The 12,389-nt window shown below is 41.5% G+C and overlaps 4 protein-coding genes and 1 pseudogene across 6 annotated transcripts; 2 read left to right on the top strand and 3 right to left on the bottom strand.

Annotated features, from left to right (window-relative positions):
- Positions 1-4,268: 4,268 nt before the first annotated feature.
- LOC124311960 overlaps positions 4,269-12,389 on the bottom strand; it is a 283,467-nt pseudogene continuing 275,346 nt past the window's right edge.
- On the top strand, positions 6,356-8,004 carry LOC124311991 (galactose mutarotase-like). The gene is made up of 4 exons (XM_046776375.1): positions 6,356-6,795; positions 6,882-7,149; positions 7,218-7,746; positions 7,824-8,004. Exons 1-4 carry the CDS (start codon positions 6,585-6,587, stop codon positions 7,899-7,901), a joined length of 1,086 nt encoding a protein of 361 aa, XP_046632331.1. The 5' UTR covers positions 6,356-6,584; the 3' UTR covers positions 7,902-8,004.
- LOC124311993 (caspase-1-like) lies at positions 8,139-9,550 on the top strand. Of its 2 annotated transcripts, none has more exons than XM_046776378.1 (4): positions 8,139-8,456; positions 8,527-8,804; positions 8,879-9,220; positions 9,291-9,550. In XM_046776378.1, the coding sequence occupies exons 1-4, from the start codon at positions 8,371-8,373 to the stop codon at positions 9,548-9,550; spliced, it is 966 nt and encodes a 321-aa protein (XP_046632334.1). In that variant the 5' UTR covers positions 8,139-8,370. The 2 variants fall into 2 exon arrangements, with proteins under 2 accessions (XP_046632334.1, XP_046632333.1); XM_046776377.1 differs by having other exon boundaries at positions 8,515-8,804.
- On the bottom strand, positions 9,388-10,823 carry LOC124311995 (caspase-1-like). Of its 2 annotated transcripts, XM_046776382.1 has the most exons (6): positions 10,648-10,823; positions 10,328-10,575; positions 10,088-10,263; positions 9,888-10,020; positions 9,600-9,830; positions 9,388-9,521 (listed from the first exon to the last, which is right to left on the bottom strand). In XM_046776382.1, the coding sequence occupies exons 1-5, from the start codon at positions 10,707-10,709 to the stop codon at positions 9,616-9,618; spliced, it is 834 nt and encodes a 277-aa protein (XP_046632338.1). In that variant the 5' UTR covers positions 10,710-10,823; the 3' UTR covers positions 9,388-9,521; positions 9,600-9,615. The 2 variants fall into 2 exon arrangements, with proteins under 2 accessions (XP_046632338.1, XP_046632337.1); XM_046776381.1 differs by lacking the exon at positions 9,388-9,521 and having other exon boundaries at positions 9,540-9,830.
- LOC124311989 (caspase-1-like) lies at positions 10,927-12,262 on the bottom strand. The gene is made up of 5 exons (XM_046776374.1): positions 12,116-12,262; positions 11,807-12,051; positions 11,549-11,727; positions 11,364-11,490; positions 10,927-11,291 (listed from the first exon to the last, which is right to left on the bottom strand). Exons 1-5 carry the CDS (start codon positions 12,184-12,186, stop codon positions 11,014-11,016), a joined length of 900 nt encoding a protein of 299 aa, XP_046632330.1. The 5' UTR covers positions 12,187-12,262; the 3' UTR covers positions 10,927-11,013.

The raw sequence follows: 12,389 nt of genomic DNA, 5'->3' as shown, positions 1-12,389 counted from the left end.
AAGGAACCGGAACGTTTTAAGGCTAAACAGTGTGGAGCCCTGTTCGGCAGTCACTTCATTAAGGAGATGGTTAGAGAGGCGACTAACGACCAGAAATTGAGGAACATCGGACGCCCGGCAGGCCAATCATCGAGCTTCAAAAGTCGCTACCCACCCACCAACTATAATCCTAGAAATTCCGCAAGCGGCTATCACCGTAACGGCTTCAATGGTGGCAACCGAGGAGGCAACTTCGGTGGTTCCAGCAACTCGAATGGAGGCTATAGGAACAACAAGCAGAAATCGAGCCAAAGGTATGTGCCAATTTTATCGGCGCCTAAACAAGCCGCGTGTTTTCCCCCGGTTGGGGGTAGGTTAAAATTTTTCGTAGATTTCTGGCACTCGATTTCGAATGATCCGTGGATCATTCAGAGTGTAAGCGAGGGCGTTCAAATTGATTTCGTGTCCCCCCCGTTTCAAACACACCCCCAGGGTAATATGCAGATGGGCAAAGATCAGTTAGAAATCTGTGATCAGGAAGTAAAATCTCTTTTGGAAAAGGGGGCCATCGAACCGATTGAACCAGAAGGGGGTTTTATCAGTGGTCTATTTGTGATCCCGAAACGTACAGGAGGTTTCAGGCCCATCGTAAATTTGAAAGCGCTCAACAAATTTGTTAGGCCCGTTCACTTTAAAATGGAAGGTATTCCCCTCCTCCAAGAGCTGATCCGCCCAGGTGATTTCTTTACTAAAATTGATCTGAAAGATGCGTATCTAACCCTCCCCCTGCGCAAGGAGGATCGGAAGTTTGTAAAAGTAAAATGGGGGGAGGTTTTCTATCAGTTTAAAACCCTGGCCTTCGGTTTGTCGTCCGCACCTTGGATTTTTACTAAAGTTTTAAAGCCAGTCATAACTTTCCTAAGGAAACAAGGGGTCCGTCTCATAATTTACCTTGACGACATTCTTTTGCTTAACAATTGCGAGGAAGGGGCGAGGAAAGATTTTTTATTAGCCAAAGAAATATTAGAAAACTGCGGTTTTTTAATAAACATTGAAAAAACTATCGAAGAGCCAACGCAGATCATTGAATATCTGGGTTTGATTGTAAATTCCCTCCACCTTTCCCTCTCTCTGCGTCATGAAAAGTTGGTCGAAATTTTGCATTTATGTAACGACTTAATGAAGCGGGAAACAGCTTCGCTCCGGGAGATTTCGAAAATTTTAGGGAATTTAGCTTGGGCAGTCAAATGCATTCCTTTCGCACAGGCCCACTACAGAGCACTGCAACGTTTTCATATAAATGGAAATTCTAGATTCAATGGATCACTTAGCGCTATCGTGAAGCTAGACAGAGAGTCGCGGGACAATCTAAAATGGTGGGTTGACAACATTGAGTCCTTAAACGGCCGGGCCATGACAGCTGTAGAACCCGATATTATTATATACTCGGACGCGTCAAAAAAAGGATGGGGGGGAGTACAAAACGGTATTACGACAAGAGGACCCTGGTCGGAAGATGACAGGGATCGACACATTAATGAACTCGAATTACTGGCGGGTCTGTTTTCATTGAAAGCCTTTACGGGGAATTTATGCAAAATTTCCGTCCGTCTTATGATGGATAATTTCACGGCAGTGCAATATGTAAACAAAGCAGGTGGGACCAAGTCAGCCAATCTGAACGCTATCATGTTAGATATCGTATCTTGGTGTGAAAGTAGACAGATTGCGATCCAGGCGGTACACGTACCAGGTATTTTGAATGTGGTTGCAGATCACCAGTCCAGGCTGAATCTGGAAGCCGGCGATTGGAAACTACGGCCGGACTATTTCAAGCAAATAGCGTCCCTGTGGAACCCGCAAATAGATTTATTTGCAGCAGCTTGGAACCGTCAGCTGGACAAGTTCATCAGTTGGCAGCCACAGCCGGACGCGATGGCAGTGGATGCATTCACGATGGATTGGGGCAAATTGAGAGGCTATGCGTTCCCGCCGTTCAAACTCATTCACAGATGCTTGTTAAAGATCTGGAGGGATCAAGCGGATGCGCTTCTGCTGACGCCGGTCTGGCCAGCACAACCTTGGTGGCCAACAATAATGGAGTTGGCATACCAACCGCCTCGTATCCTGAAACCGGTGGCGAATCTACTGTCGGATCCGGAAGGGAACCCTCATCCACTGCTGGCTCGAGGGTCACTGCTAATGGTCGCATGGGCCTTATCAGGCAAAGACTCGAAAACAAAGGCCTTTCGGACAAAGTGGTCCACCTACTCCTGGCAGGAAATCGTGAGGCCACATCAACTGCCTACCAGAGCTGCTGGAACGGTTGGGTCAGTTGGTGTACAGAACGGGATCAAGATCCCGTGTCTCCTGCTCTAGGTACGATTTTAGAATTTTTGTCCGACCTCCACGGAAAAGGTTTGGCTTATAGATCGATCAATGTGTATCGTTCGATGCTCTCGGGTACGCTGGAACAGATGGAAGGCTATGATGTCGGCAAGCATCCATTAGTCATCAAGTTAATGCAGGGAATTTTTAATTCCACTCCACCGAAGCCAAAATATACCGAATTTTGGGATGTCGGGGTTGTCTTGCGCCATTTACAATCACTTGGACCGGATGTAGACTTGAGCCTCACCTCCTTGTCGCATAAACTTGTCATCTTGTTAGCTCTTACATCCTTATTTAGAGTTTCCGAAATTGCAGCAATTGATTCGGAGTCAATAGTTTTCTCGGGTCCAGTCGTGAAGTTCGCCTTATTGAAGCTGAGGAAGAATCAACGCAAGTCGAACGATATCCAATCCTTCTCTTTGTGTAAGCTGGACCCCCCTTCCAACCTTTGCCCAGTCCTGTGCCTTGAAAGGTACGTAAATTTGACTCGATCGTTCAGAGAAAGCCGGCCCCCTTCCAGCCTGATTTTGGGCATTAAATCTCCACACGCTCCAATCGGAGCTTCATCTATTGCCCGTTGGATTAAATCGGTGTTAGCCGACGCAGGGGTCGACACATCGGTATATAGCGCTCATTCTACCCGTGGGGCTTCGGCCTCCAAAGCTAAATCTTCCGGCCTGCCTATCGAAACAATCCTTCGTACGGGTAGCTGGGCAACGGAAAGTGTGTTTTCCTCACACTATAATAAAAGAATCGTCTCCGAAAATTTCCAAAATGCAATTCTGGGAGTAGAGTGAATACTAGACTTCTAAATCACCCAGTTAAGGTGGAGCTAATTGAGTACAATTAGGAAATTGCTCGAGATCGCGTAGCGATCGATGAGCAGTTGGAATTGTATGAAATTAGAGAGACCTTAACTAAGTTAAGGCACCCACCCACCATCCCAACAGTTGATAAATGTTCTTTTTTGTATTCACAGGGGTCGCGGCAATGGCTATTGACCGTCACCCAGTCATCAAGATGCAGAGGATTCCGTTACCCACAGAAGAATTACTATTTATTAGTTATGTATAGGAAGCCTTAAAGGTCTGAGGTGGCAAGGGGCGTTATCGCCCGAAGAAGACAATCCGTTTTTCTTTTGTTTTTGTGTTGCGTCAAATGGCTGTAATACATCGTGTCCACACCCAGTTAAGGTCTCTCTAATTTCATACAATTCCAACTGCTCATCGATCGCTACGCGATCTCGAGCAATTTCCTAATTCTATGTGTTTGGTAGTTAAGAAAATGGTTGTTTAAGAAACAAACAATGGGGTGTTCTGAGGTGCCAAAAAACTCACCATTGTTTGTTTTTTAAACAACCATCTTCTTAACTACCAAACACATAGGATCGTTATTTGCACTAATAGACTAGATGCAAAATTCGACAGAAGTTATTGAGTTTGAAAAACTTGTAACCTGACTGACGCAGATTTCTGCAAAAGTTAACCATCGCTTTTTGTCTCATTGCCGCAGCGGTGGTGGCGGGTTGCGTTTAAACTCGTGCAGAAGAAAAACGTTTTGAACCGGACGCTCTGTTTATTGAATTTTTTGCACATTTCGAAAAAATAATAAAAAAGCTTTATCTTTTATGTTTTAAAATTTTTGTTTATTACAGACATCACATTGATAGGGTTTAACATTAAGTTATGTGGTTTAAGGTACAAATTTTAGGGTTGGTAGATGTATGTTAGTGGGGTTTAGAGATTAATTGGTAGGGATATGTTTATAGGGTTATGAATTAAATACTTTTGTATCCAAACTTGAAATATCCCCCCCTCCAACATCCTCCACTTTCCTTTCCCAATCCCGAAAACATGTTTATTATTTGTTTGACATAAACATCCCATATTTGTTTTTGTTGCTTCTGAACTTATAAACGGTAAACTGCAATAGTCACGATGACAATTTAACAAAATAATGATGCAACTTCGGTAACACGACACCAGCACCAAGGGAATTTGATGCAGAAAGATCTATCACCAGCATAGGCTGCAACAACGTACCACAGCGGACAGCAACTTCGCGAACATACACGATAAACCTGCAACCGAAATGAATTTATCTTCAGCATCAAATCAATGGAACTGCTGTCTGAAAAGGCAAATGATGACTTGTTATGTAGTTTTAGTTAAACTAAATATTCTGAAAACAATATCTGATAGCTTTTGTTGAAACAAAAACAAAATGTGTGATTGAACTACAACAAAGAAGAAAGAGAAGCTAAAACTTTAACTGGATGTTAATCCTGCTTTTTAAAAAATCAAATACTATCAAGCAGTGAATTATCATGAGACGATAACAAAAATGACACAAATATAGCTTAACTATAAAATCTCTCAGTGTCAGTTAGCAAGCTTTTTGAATCAGCCAGACAATTAGAAAGTTGATTGAAATAATTACTTCAGTTGTTAGTACAGGTAGTAAGAGGAACAACCTTTTCCAGCTGGCTGCATAAAATCCATGTGTGTCATTGGGCAGCAATGAAAAAGCTCAGACTTTACCAGACTGTTTATCAAAAAAAAGAAACTCAATTACTATCAAGGACACAGCGTCTCAAATGACAAAAACAAAAATGACAGAAGTTAAAGTTAACTACACATCCTTCAGATTAAATTTTGCAAAGGAACCTACAGCTATCAAGCCTTTCCAAGGTAGGCAACAAAAGTTCTTCAACAGGAAAGTTAAGACATAGTCACCAACTAACTAAGTCTCACGGTTAGAAAATTAGACATATTTACCTGATTTGTTCTGAAGTGTTCCTTAGAAAACGTACAGCCGGTACGTACAGGAAAAAGGGACGACATCTTGGCAAAATGTACAGATGCTCGGGCTTTGCATCAGGCCACATGATCAGCTGGAATTTCCAAATAGAAATTATAGGCTAGGTTAGGTTACCACACAATATAACTAAATTCACACAATAATAATTAAAATTCAGTAACATCTAACAATCCAAACGGGAAATACCATTTCTATGAAGAAAAATGTGAGGAAGGGAAATACGCCGTACGGATTATCTAACGAACCTTTTTCAATCAGTACTCGAAAAAAATGGTGGCGGTTTTGCGTAACGAAGACTTATGAAGTTGAAAGTTTTGAAACATATTGAATAATGCAGGATAATGGTTGAGTGAAGGTGACCTACCAATCATGACTCCATAACTGCAACATTTGCGTCTGAACTGTAAACAACTTTCATTCTTTGTGGCTCAGAACTCCAGCCTTTGATGATATTGAACCAAAAACTTTGATAGAAAAGAGCTGCGTGGATATGAACAAAGAAAAAAGAAACCCATTTGAGAACAGACGGACATCGGATCGGAACACCTGAAGAACAATTCATAGTTAATAAACTATTGATAAGATATACATTTCATTCTATTCTCAAAAACATTCTTCGTTAACTTACCACCGAAACATTCCGATTTAAAAGCGAATTTTTTAACGGTACACACTACTGCATTGCGTGGACTTTTCTTAAGCTTAAGATGAGACGTGTTCTTGCTGCCCTGATCAATGGCGCCGATTGAGAAGCATACTGCCTACACACTGTTATTCGACATCTAGCGGTAAAAAAATCGACTACTTGTAACAAAATGAATTTATTTGTTTCGGTCTAGGCCGCATAACAATGCCAAACCATTGGAAATTGCCATGCCATTTGATTATTTGACCGTTGGGCCAAAAGGACAGGGACGTTGGTATGGAGAAATGGAGAATCAGCAGATGCGGATTACGGAAGCGTTTTTTTCGTGGGAAAATATTAGATAACACTTCGTAGAAAACTTTCTTTTTTACGCAGACAGAAATTAATGGATGAATAAATGTAGGAAAAGATGTGAACAGTAAGGTATATAATGACGTTCTACGAGATAACTACGAAACCTTATTTACATCGATCCGCCTTTAAATGGCTTTGAAATGTCGTCAAGTAAACTACAAATGCATTCATGCTGGAGATTAAGTATAATAACGTTCCCATCTTTGTTACGCAAGTTTTTTGTTACATATAATGAGCAATAGATGGGGTTAGCCCTCAGCTATTTTACCGAATCTCATTCTACTGCAGCCAGATAACGATACCCGTACAATTTTGTCTGTTGTTCTGTTCTCCTGCTCAGCAGACACGTCTACATTTATGTCTGAAAGTTTCTTTTACAAAGTTGTTTAGTAACATGAATACCTTCTCGACACAAGTGACACAGGAAACGTTCGGTACGATTCAAACCTCGAACGGAATCCAATCTGTGAAGAAATTCACATTGACCAACTTGCATGGAGTTAAGGTGCAGTTAATAACATATGGTGCTGCTCTTACTCACCTATTTATTCCCGACAAGAAAGGGCAGCTACAAGATGTCGTGATGGGTTTTGATGACATAGATGGTAAGTGAAAGTGCAACAAACCCCTTGAATATCAATTCACTCCTCCACCCATCATTATTTGTAACTATATCTTTTAAAAATTGCAGGGTATCTGTCGTCGCATAACCGCTATTTCGGGTGTACTGTTGGACGTGTAGCTAATAGAATAGCCCAAGGTCGTTTTCACTTAGATGAAGTCGAATATCAGTTAGCTATAAACAAAGGGGATAATCATTTACACGGAGGGAATATGGGCTTTGATAAATTAATTTGGCAAGCTTATGCTCACCTAGACGGGCGGGTCACTTTCACTTACTCCAGCCCGCATATGGAAGAAGGTTATCCTGGGCATCTGTACACTCAAGTCACCTACAAGTAAATATGCCAAGTTTCTTATAATTCAACACGTGATTGTGAATATTTCGGCGAATACGTATACGTAGGTTAACGGATTCCAACGAGTTAATCGTGGAATTCAATGCGCTGACGGATCGACCAACACCCGTCAATCTCACCAATCATTCTTATTTCAATTTGGCCGGACATGACGCTGGAAGTCAACAACTTTACAATCACCGAGCTCAATTGTTTGCTAACCAGTACACACCCGTTGACTCGAAAAATATTCCTACTGGAGAGCTGGCCAAGGTGGACGATACAGTTTTTGATTTAAGGTCAGAGACGCGATTGGGAGATGTCATTCAGCAAGTTCCCGGAGGAGGCTACGATCACAACTTTGTAGTTAGCGAAAGTAACGTTAAATTCGGCAACACAATTCCTTTAGCGGCCAAGGTTTGGCACCCCGAATCCGGGCGGCTATTGGAGATATTCAGTGATCAACCGGGTTTCCAAGTTTACACGGGCAATTTCTTGCCGACCGATGGCTCTTTGGTAGGGAAGAATGGCACTGTTTATACAAGGCATGGTGGTTTGGCCGTAGAACCTCAAAATTTCCCCAATGCCATCAATCAGGTATAATCTTATCTACATTTTAAATCAACAATTAGATCTTAATGAATGAACATCTGTAAAACTATATTTTTTTTCAGCCCAATTTCCCAGATTCCGTCCTTCGACCAGGATCTGACTATCGCCGCACCATCGTCTATAAGTTTAGTATCCAATAACCTTATCTATGAAAACAAATGCTCAAAAACAGTTGAAGTTTAATACCTGAAATTGTTGTTGTTACAGTTTGTTGCTTCTTAGAAATGATGCATTCCAGTGCATTAATACACACTCGAAAAAAATTAGTAATTTTGAGTTTTTAATGTAGTTTAAATAAATTAGATTAGGTAAGGCATAAAGTGCTCTCATTTTACCAAGAATCTCGTGAATGGAATCAACGAGAAGGTGCCTATGTAGGAGGAAAAGAAAATGTATCTGATAACGATAAGACTACACCCGTGGATAAGGCTAAATATTACATTAGGTGCTGATAAGAAAATAAGACACGACTAAAAATGACCATAAAACCATTTGAGAGCCTAAGTTTATTGAACACACTGCCGGCTTGTCGGTTTCGCCTTGCAAGTGCTCTAGTCCGTTTAGGTTTTTTATTTGGTGCATCTCTTGTTGAAACTAATCTACTTCAAAATGAATTCAAATGACGAAATAGACGCTCAACCACTTTCTACCGCAGAGGCAACGATAAACGAGCCGTTTACAGCACCATCTCAACAGTAAGTACAGTTGTAAAAAAAAACCTTTCTTGGATAAAAGATTCAAATTACAGTAAAGATTAAATGTTAGACCGGAAATAGACATTCAAAGTGAAGAATGCACGGATCACCCATACATCCGCGCGCCGGTGAAAAAAAACTCCCCTTGCTACAACATGGAGCACAAGAGACGTGGTGACGCAATCATATTTCACCACGAAAAATTCGATTCCAACTTGGAATTAACGCCACGAGAAAATGACAAAGATTTGCTCAACAAGTTGATAAATGTTTTGAATGACTTGCAGTTCAACGTTTGCGTCTGCGAAGACTGGACTTACAAACAAATCGAGAAGAAAATCACAAAATGTAAGTGATTGAAGGACCCTAGTTCTTAAATATGAATACTTAATAATTCTCTCTATTTCTAAATTGTCTTGCAGTGGCCACCAAGGAAGATCACAGGAACAGCGACTGCATTCTGTTCGTGTTCATGACTCACGGTTACAACGGCAAATTGTACGCAAAAGACACGCACTACAATCCAGATCCGTTGAGATTACTTTTTACATCGGACAAATGCCCCAGTCTCGCTGGGAAACCAAAGATTTTCATCATTCAAGCGTGTCGAGGAAACAGTCCTGATTTGGGAACTTCATTGACTCCTCGCCCAAAGCACTCTTCTCATCGCGTTAGCTCATCCGACGAGACCGACGGACACAAAAGTGAGCCGTTCAAGATGGCAACACATGCAGATTTTTTAATCGCAAACTCTACAGTTTCAAGTACTTAAAACACTAGCTGATAGCCAACTTACCTCTATTGCTTTTAAAATGACATTTTGTTGCACGGCAGACTTCACCTCCTACCGAACATGGTTCCTTGAAGCTTTCTGTGACGTTTTGTCGTCTGAAAAATACCGCAAAGATGACTTCCTCTCCATCATGACCACCGTCCAAAGAAAAGTCGCCATTTCCTTCGCAAACGAACTCGGCGATAAGCAGATCCCATCCTTAACCACCATGCTCACCCGAAAACTCTACTTCACTTCCAAGAAAAAAACCCCTCAAAGGCACGCTAGAATGTCTTGTATAAGTTCAAATGTTTCAGAATAATTAAAGATTTATTATCACATTTACGTGCAATAAAGATGTGTATAAGTACCATGGGGGAGGGGGCTTCAAACCTTCATTTTCGGGTAGAAATAAACGCGACGGATGAGCTGGCTAGTGACGCACGGTATTTGCGCGTAACCCTTGCCGAGAGTTGCAACCTTTAACAGGACCATGGTCATCATCGAGAGCAAATCTTCATACTTACCGTACTCTTTGAAAATGTGACAAAGGGATTGAATGAACCAGGAGCCATTCTCGGTGTTGCGCCAAGACGCGTAGCCTATAGCGAAAATGTTATTCATTTGAATATAATTCAAGGGCTTCATTCAATCATTACCTGGAACGGTGGAATATGTAATCATAAAATCCGCCAATGTTGGAATGGAGTATTCCTCAACGACAGAATCCCTCTCTATGGCCGAGTCGCATTGCATCAGTGTTCCCTTATCCATTTTGCTTCCTTGGCATGCCTGCAAGAAACACAGTAAAGGCTGGATTCTTTCAATTAGTAAATATTATTACAATGACAATTGTTACCTGAATGAAAAACAGTTTGGGCTTTCCGGCCAAAGATGGGCATTTGTCAGAGGTAAATGGAAACCATAACTCGTCCGAGTGATAAACCGAGTCGTTTGTGTAAATCAAGCCGTTCTCGCCGTGTGACAGTACAACGACCATGACGCAATCACACTCACTGTGATCTTCGTTTGCAACTGACAAATAAAATAAAAATTAATTAATTAACTGGCAGAACGAGGAAATGCAAACCAAAATTACGTAGTTGGATCATTTTACGGACGTCACATACTCCAAGATCGTTGAAACAAAACACCTGGAAACCCAATCCCTGTAATGCAATCTTAAGATTCGAAACGTCCGTACTTGATCCGACTCTCCTGCTCAGCCCCAACGATGGATCGAAACATTCGTGGTTGAAAATGTAAGCTTTTCCTCGGCGTCGGTGTTTCATGTTGTACACGGGCGAATCACGATCAACTGGGCATTCAGCCCGACTTGTCTTCCTTCTGTAAAATTGTAAATGTATAATGAATTAATGATCAAACGTCAGCAAGAAAACGATTGAGGAAAAGTCAAACCTGGGAGCCTGAACTGGAGTTTGAAGTTGGTTTCCAACAGGATTTGCGTCGGTTAAATCCATTTTCTTCTCTGTCGTGTCGTCTGCGTCCGATTAAACCATTTCTACTGATATCATGTTATAGCTGAAACAAGCATTATCACTGTAAGTTTGTTAAAAAAGTCTAATCAAACATTAAGTCGAATACGAGATACTGTGGCTGGCCTATGGCGTATTCCTGCGTGGGCAAGGTGTCTTGATTAAACAAAGCGCAAAGTGATAACATGGCAACTACGTACGCGGTGGGCGTAAACGACGCGTTTATTCGGTAAAATTGCTTTAAAGATGTTGGAAGGGATATCGAATAAAATAAAATAAATAAAACTAATTACGACAGGCAGCGGCGCTTTGCAGGTGTACTGACTGTGGGTTTTGGCGGAAAATAAACCTGACGGATAAGTTGAGAGATGAAGCAAGGCATCTGACATAATTCTATAATCGTTTTCTTCACTTCATCCTTCCCACGTATTTTCTCGACAGCCACTTTTCGCAGGACGACAGTCATAATCGAGATCAAATCATCACGTCGCCCTCGTTGTGACAGCACATCACAGAGAACTTGGATAAATACTGCGCCGTTTTCTTCCGAACGGTACGATCCATAGCCTGTCAACAAGGTCGCAGGATTGGCATTTGCTGACTAAACAAAAGAACCGGCCTTTTTTTTTTTTTTAATACCTGGAATCGTGGAATAAACAAACAAGAAATCGGCCTGCGTCGGAATGGAATACTCGCCGGGTCCATCAGTTGTCGTTGACGAGTAACTCACTTCGGTCCCGCAATCTCGCAATGTCCCTCGACAAGCCTTTGAACGTGAAGAGCATAACATTGAATTTCTCCTAAAAATTAATCAAATAAAACACCTGGATGAAAAATAGTTTGGGTTTGCCGACCAACGTGGCGCATTGGTCCGAACTAAAAGGCATCCAGACATCTCCAACGTCGTACATTGTATCGAACGCGCATATTTTGCCATCTTGGCCGTGTGACATCACAACGACCAAAAGGCAATCGTGGTCGGTGTGATCGACTTTTTCCGCAACTGAAATAACACAAAAAGAATACAGCGATCAGATTAACTGCTTTTTTAAGGAAACAAAAGAAAAATATTTGACTGTTACGTTTCGCAATTTCTTTTCGAACTTGAGCTGCCGTAAGATTATCAAAAGATTCGACTTCAAAATCCAACTGGCTCAGCGTTCGAGTGAGGTCATCTCTATCTTTACTTGAACCCGGACGATCGGAGGGGATTCGGTCAGCCGGCCACGTCTTTTGATGAAACTTGTCGTGGTTGAAAATGCAAGCTATTCCTCTACGGCGATGACCCATATCATAATCGGGAAAGTCTCCAGGAATATTCGCCAAACTTTAAACAATTTTCAAGAGTTATGAAAATGTTGTAATTTCAAATAAAACAAATTTGATCAAACCTGGTTGTATCCTCATTTTCTATAGACTCCCGAGGCAATTCTGATCCATTAGCGATAGCATCCGATTCCATGGCCAGGCCGACTAACAAACTAACGCAACCTTCACTTTCGAGCAATTTAAAACTTGTGGTTTGGACGGCATGCACTGACGTAACATTATCAGTTTCACAATTGCTCAGGGAACGCCCAACGAAGTTTTTACGAGCGAATAAAAAAAAAACTTGTAAGATTAGTACACTACTGTCAAGGCAGATATAAAAAATAGGAAGTCCGC

Source organism: Daphnia pulicaria, chromosome 8 (genome assembly GCF_021234035.1).
Source record: "Daphnia pulicaria isolate SC F1-1A chromosome 8, SC_F0-13Bv2, whole genome shotgun sequence".
Classification (NCBI taxonomy): Eukaryota; Metazoa; Arthropoda; class Branchiopoda; order Diplostraca; family Daphniidae; genus Daphnia; species Daphnia pulicaria.
This window is presented reverse-complemented; position numbering and strand designations above follow the sequence as displayed.

Excerpts from the sequence above, each read along its gene's own strand:
- LOC124311991 (XM_046776375.1), top strand. The coding sequence starts at position 6,585 with ATGAATACCTTCTCGACACAAGTGACACAGGAAACGTTCGGTACGATT. Across the intron at positions 6,796-6,881 it reads GGGTTTTGATGACATAGATG|GGTATCTGTCGTCGCATAAC; the intron begins GTAAGTGAAAGT and ends TAAAAATTGCAG. Across the intron at positions 7,747-7,823 it reads TCCCCAATGCCATCAATCAG|CCCAATTTCCCAGATTCCGT; the intron begins GTATAATCTTAT and ends ATTTTTTTTCAG.
- LOC124311995 (XM_046776382.1), bottom strand. The coding sequence starts at position 10,709 with ATGGATTTAACCGACGCAAATCCTGTTGGAAACCAACTTCAAACTCCA. Across the intron at positions 10,264-10,327 it reads CCGTAAAATGATCCAACTAC|TTGCAAACGAAGATCACAGT; the intron begins GTAATTTTGGTT and ends TTTATTTGTCAG. Across the intron at positions 9,831-9,887 it reads TACATATTCCACCGTTCCAG|GCTACGCGTCTTGGCGCAAC; the intron begins GTAATGATTGAA and ends TTTTCGCTATAG.
- LOC124311993 (XM_046776377.1), top strand. The coding sequence starts at position 8,371 with ATGAATTCAAATGACGAAATAGACGCTCAACCACTTTCTACCGCAGAG. Across the intron at positions 8,457-8,514 it reads TTTACAGCACCATCTCAACA|ATTAAATGTTAGACCGGAAA; the intron begins GTAAGTACAGTT and ends ATTACAGTAAAG. Across the intron at positions 9,221-9,290 it reads CGCAAACTCTACAGTTTCAA|ACTTCACCTCCTACCGAACA; the intron begins GTACTTAAAACA and ends GTTGCACGGCAG.
- LOC124311989 (XM_046776374.1), bottom strand. The coding sequence starts at position 12,186 with ATGGAATCGGATGCTATCGCTAATGGATCAGAATTGCCTCGGGAGTCT. Across the intron at positions 11,728-11,806 it reads TCGAAAAGAAATTGCGAAAC|TTGCGGAAAAAGTCGATCAC; the intron begins GTAACAGTCAAA and ends GTGTTATTTCAG. Across the intron at positions 11,292-11,363 it reads TGTTTATTCCACGATTCCAG|GCTATGGATCGTACCGTTCG; the intron begins GTATTAAAAAAA and ends CCTTGTTGACAG.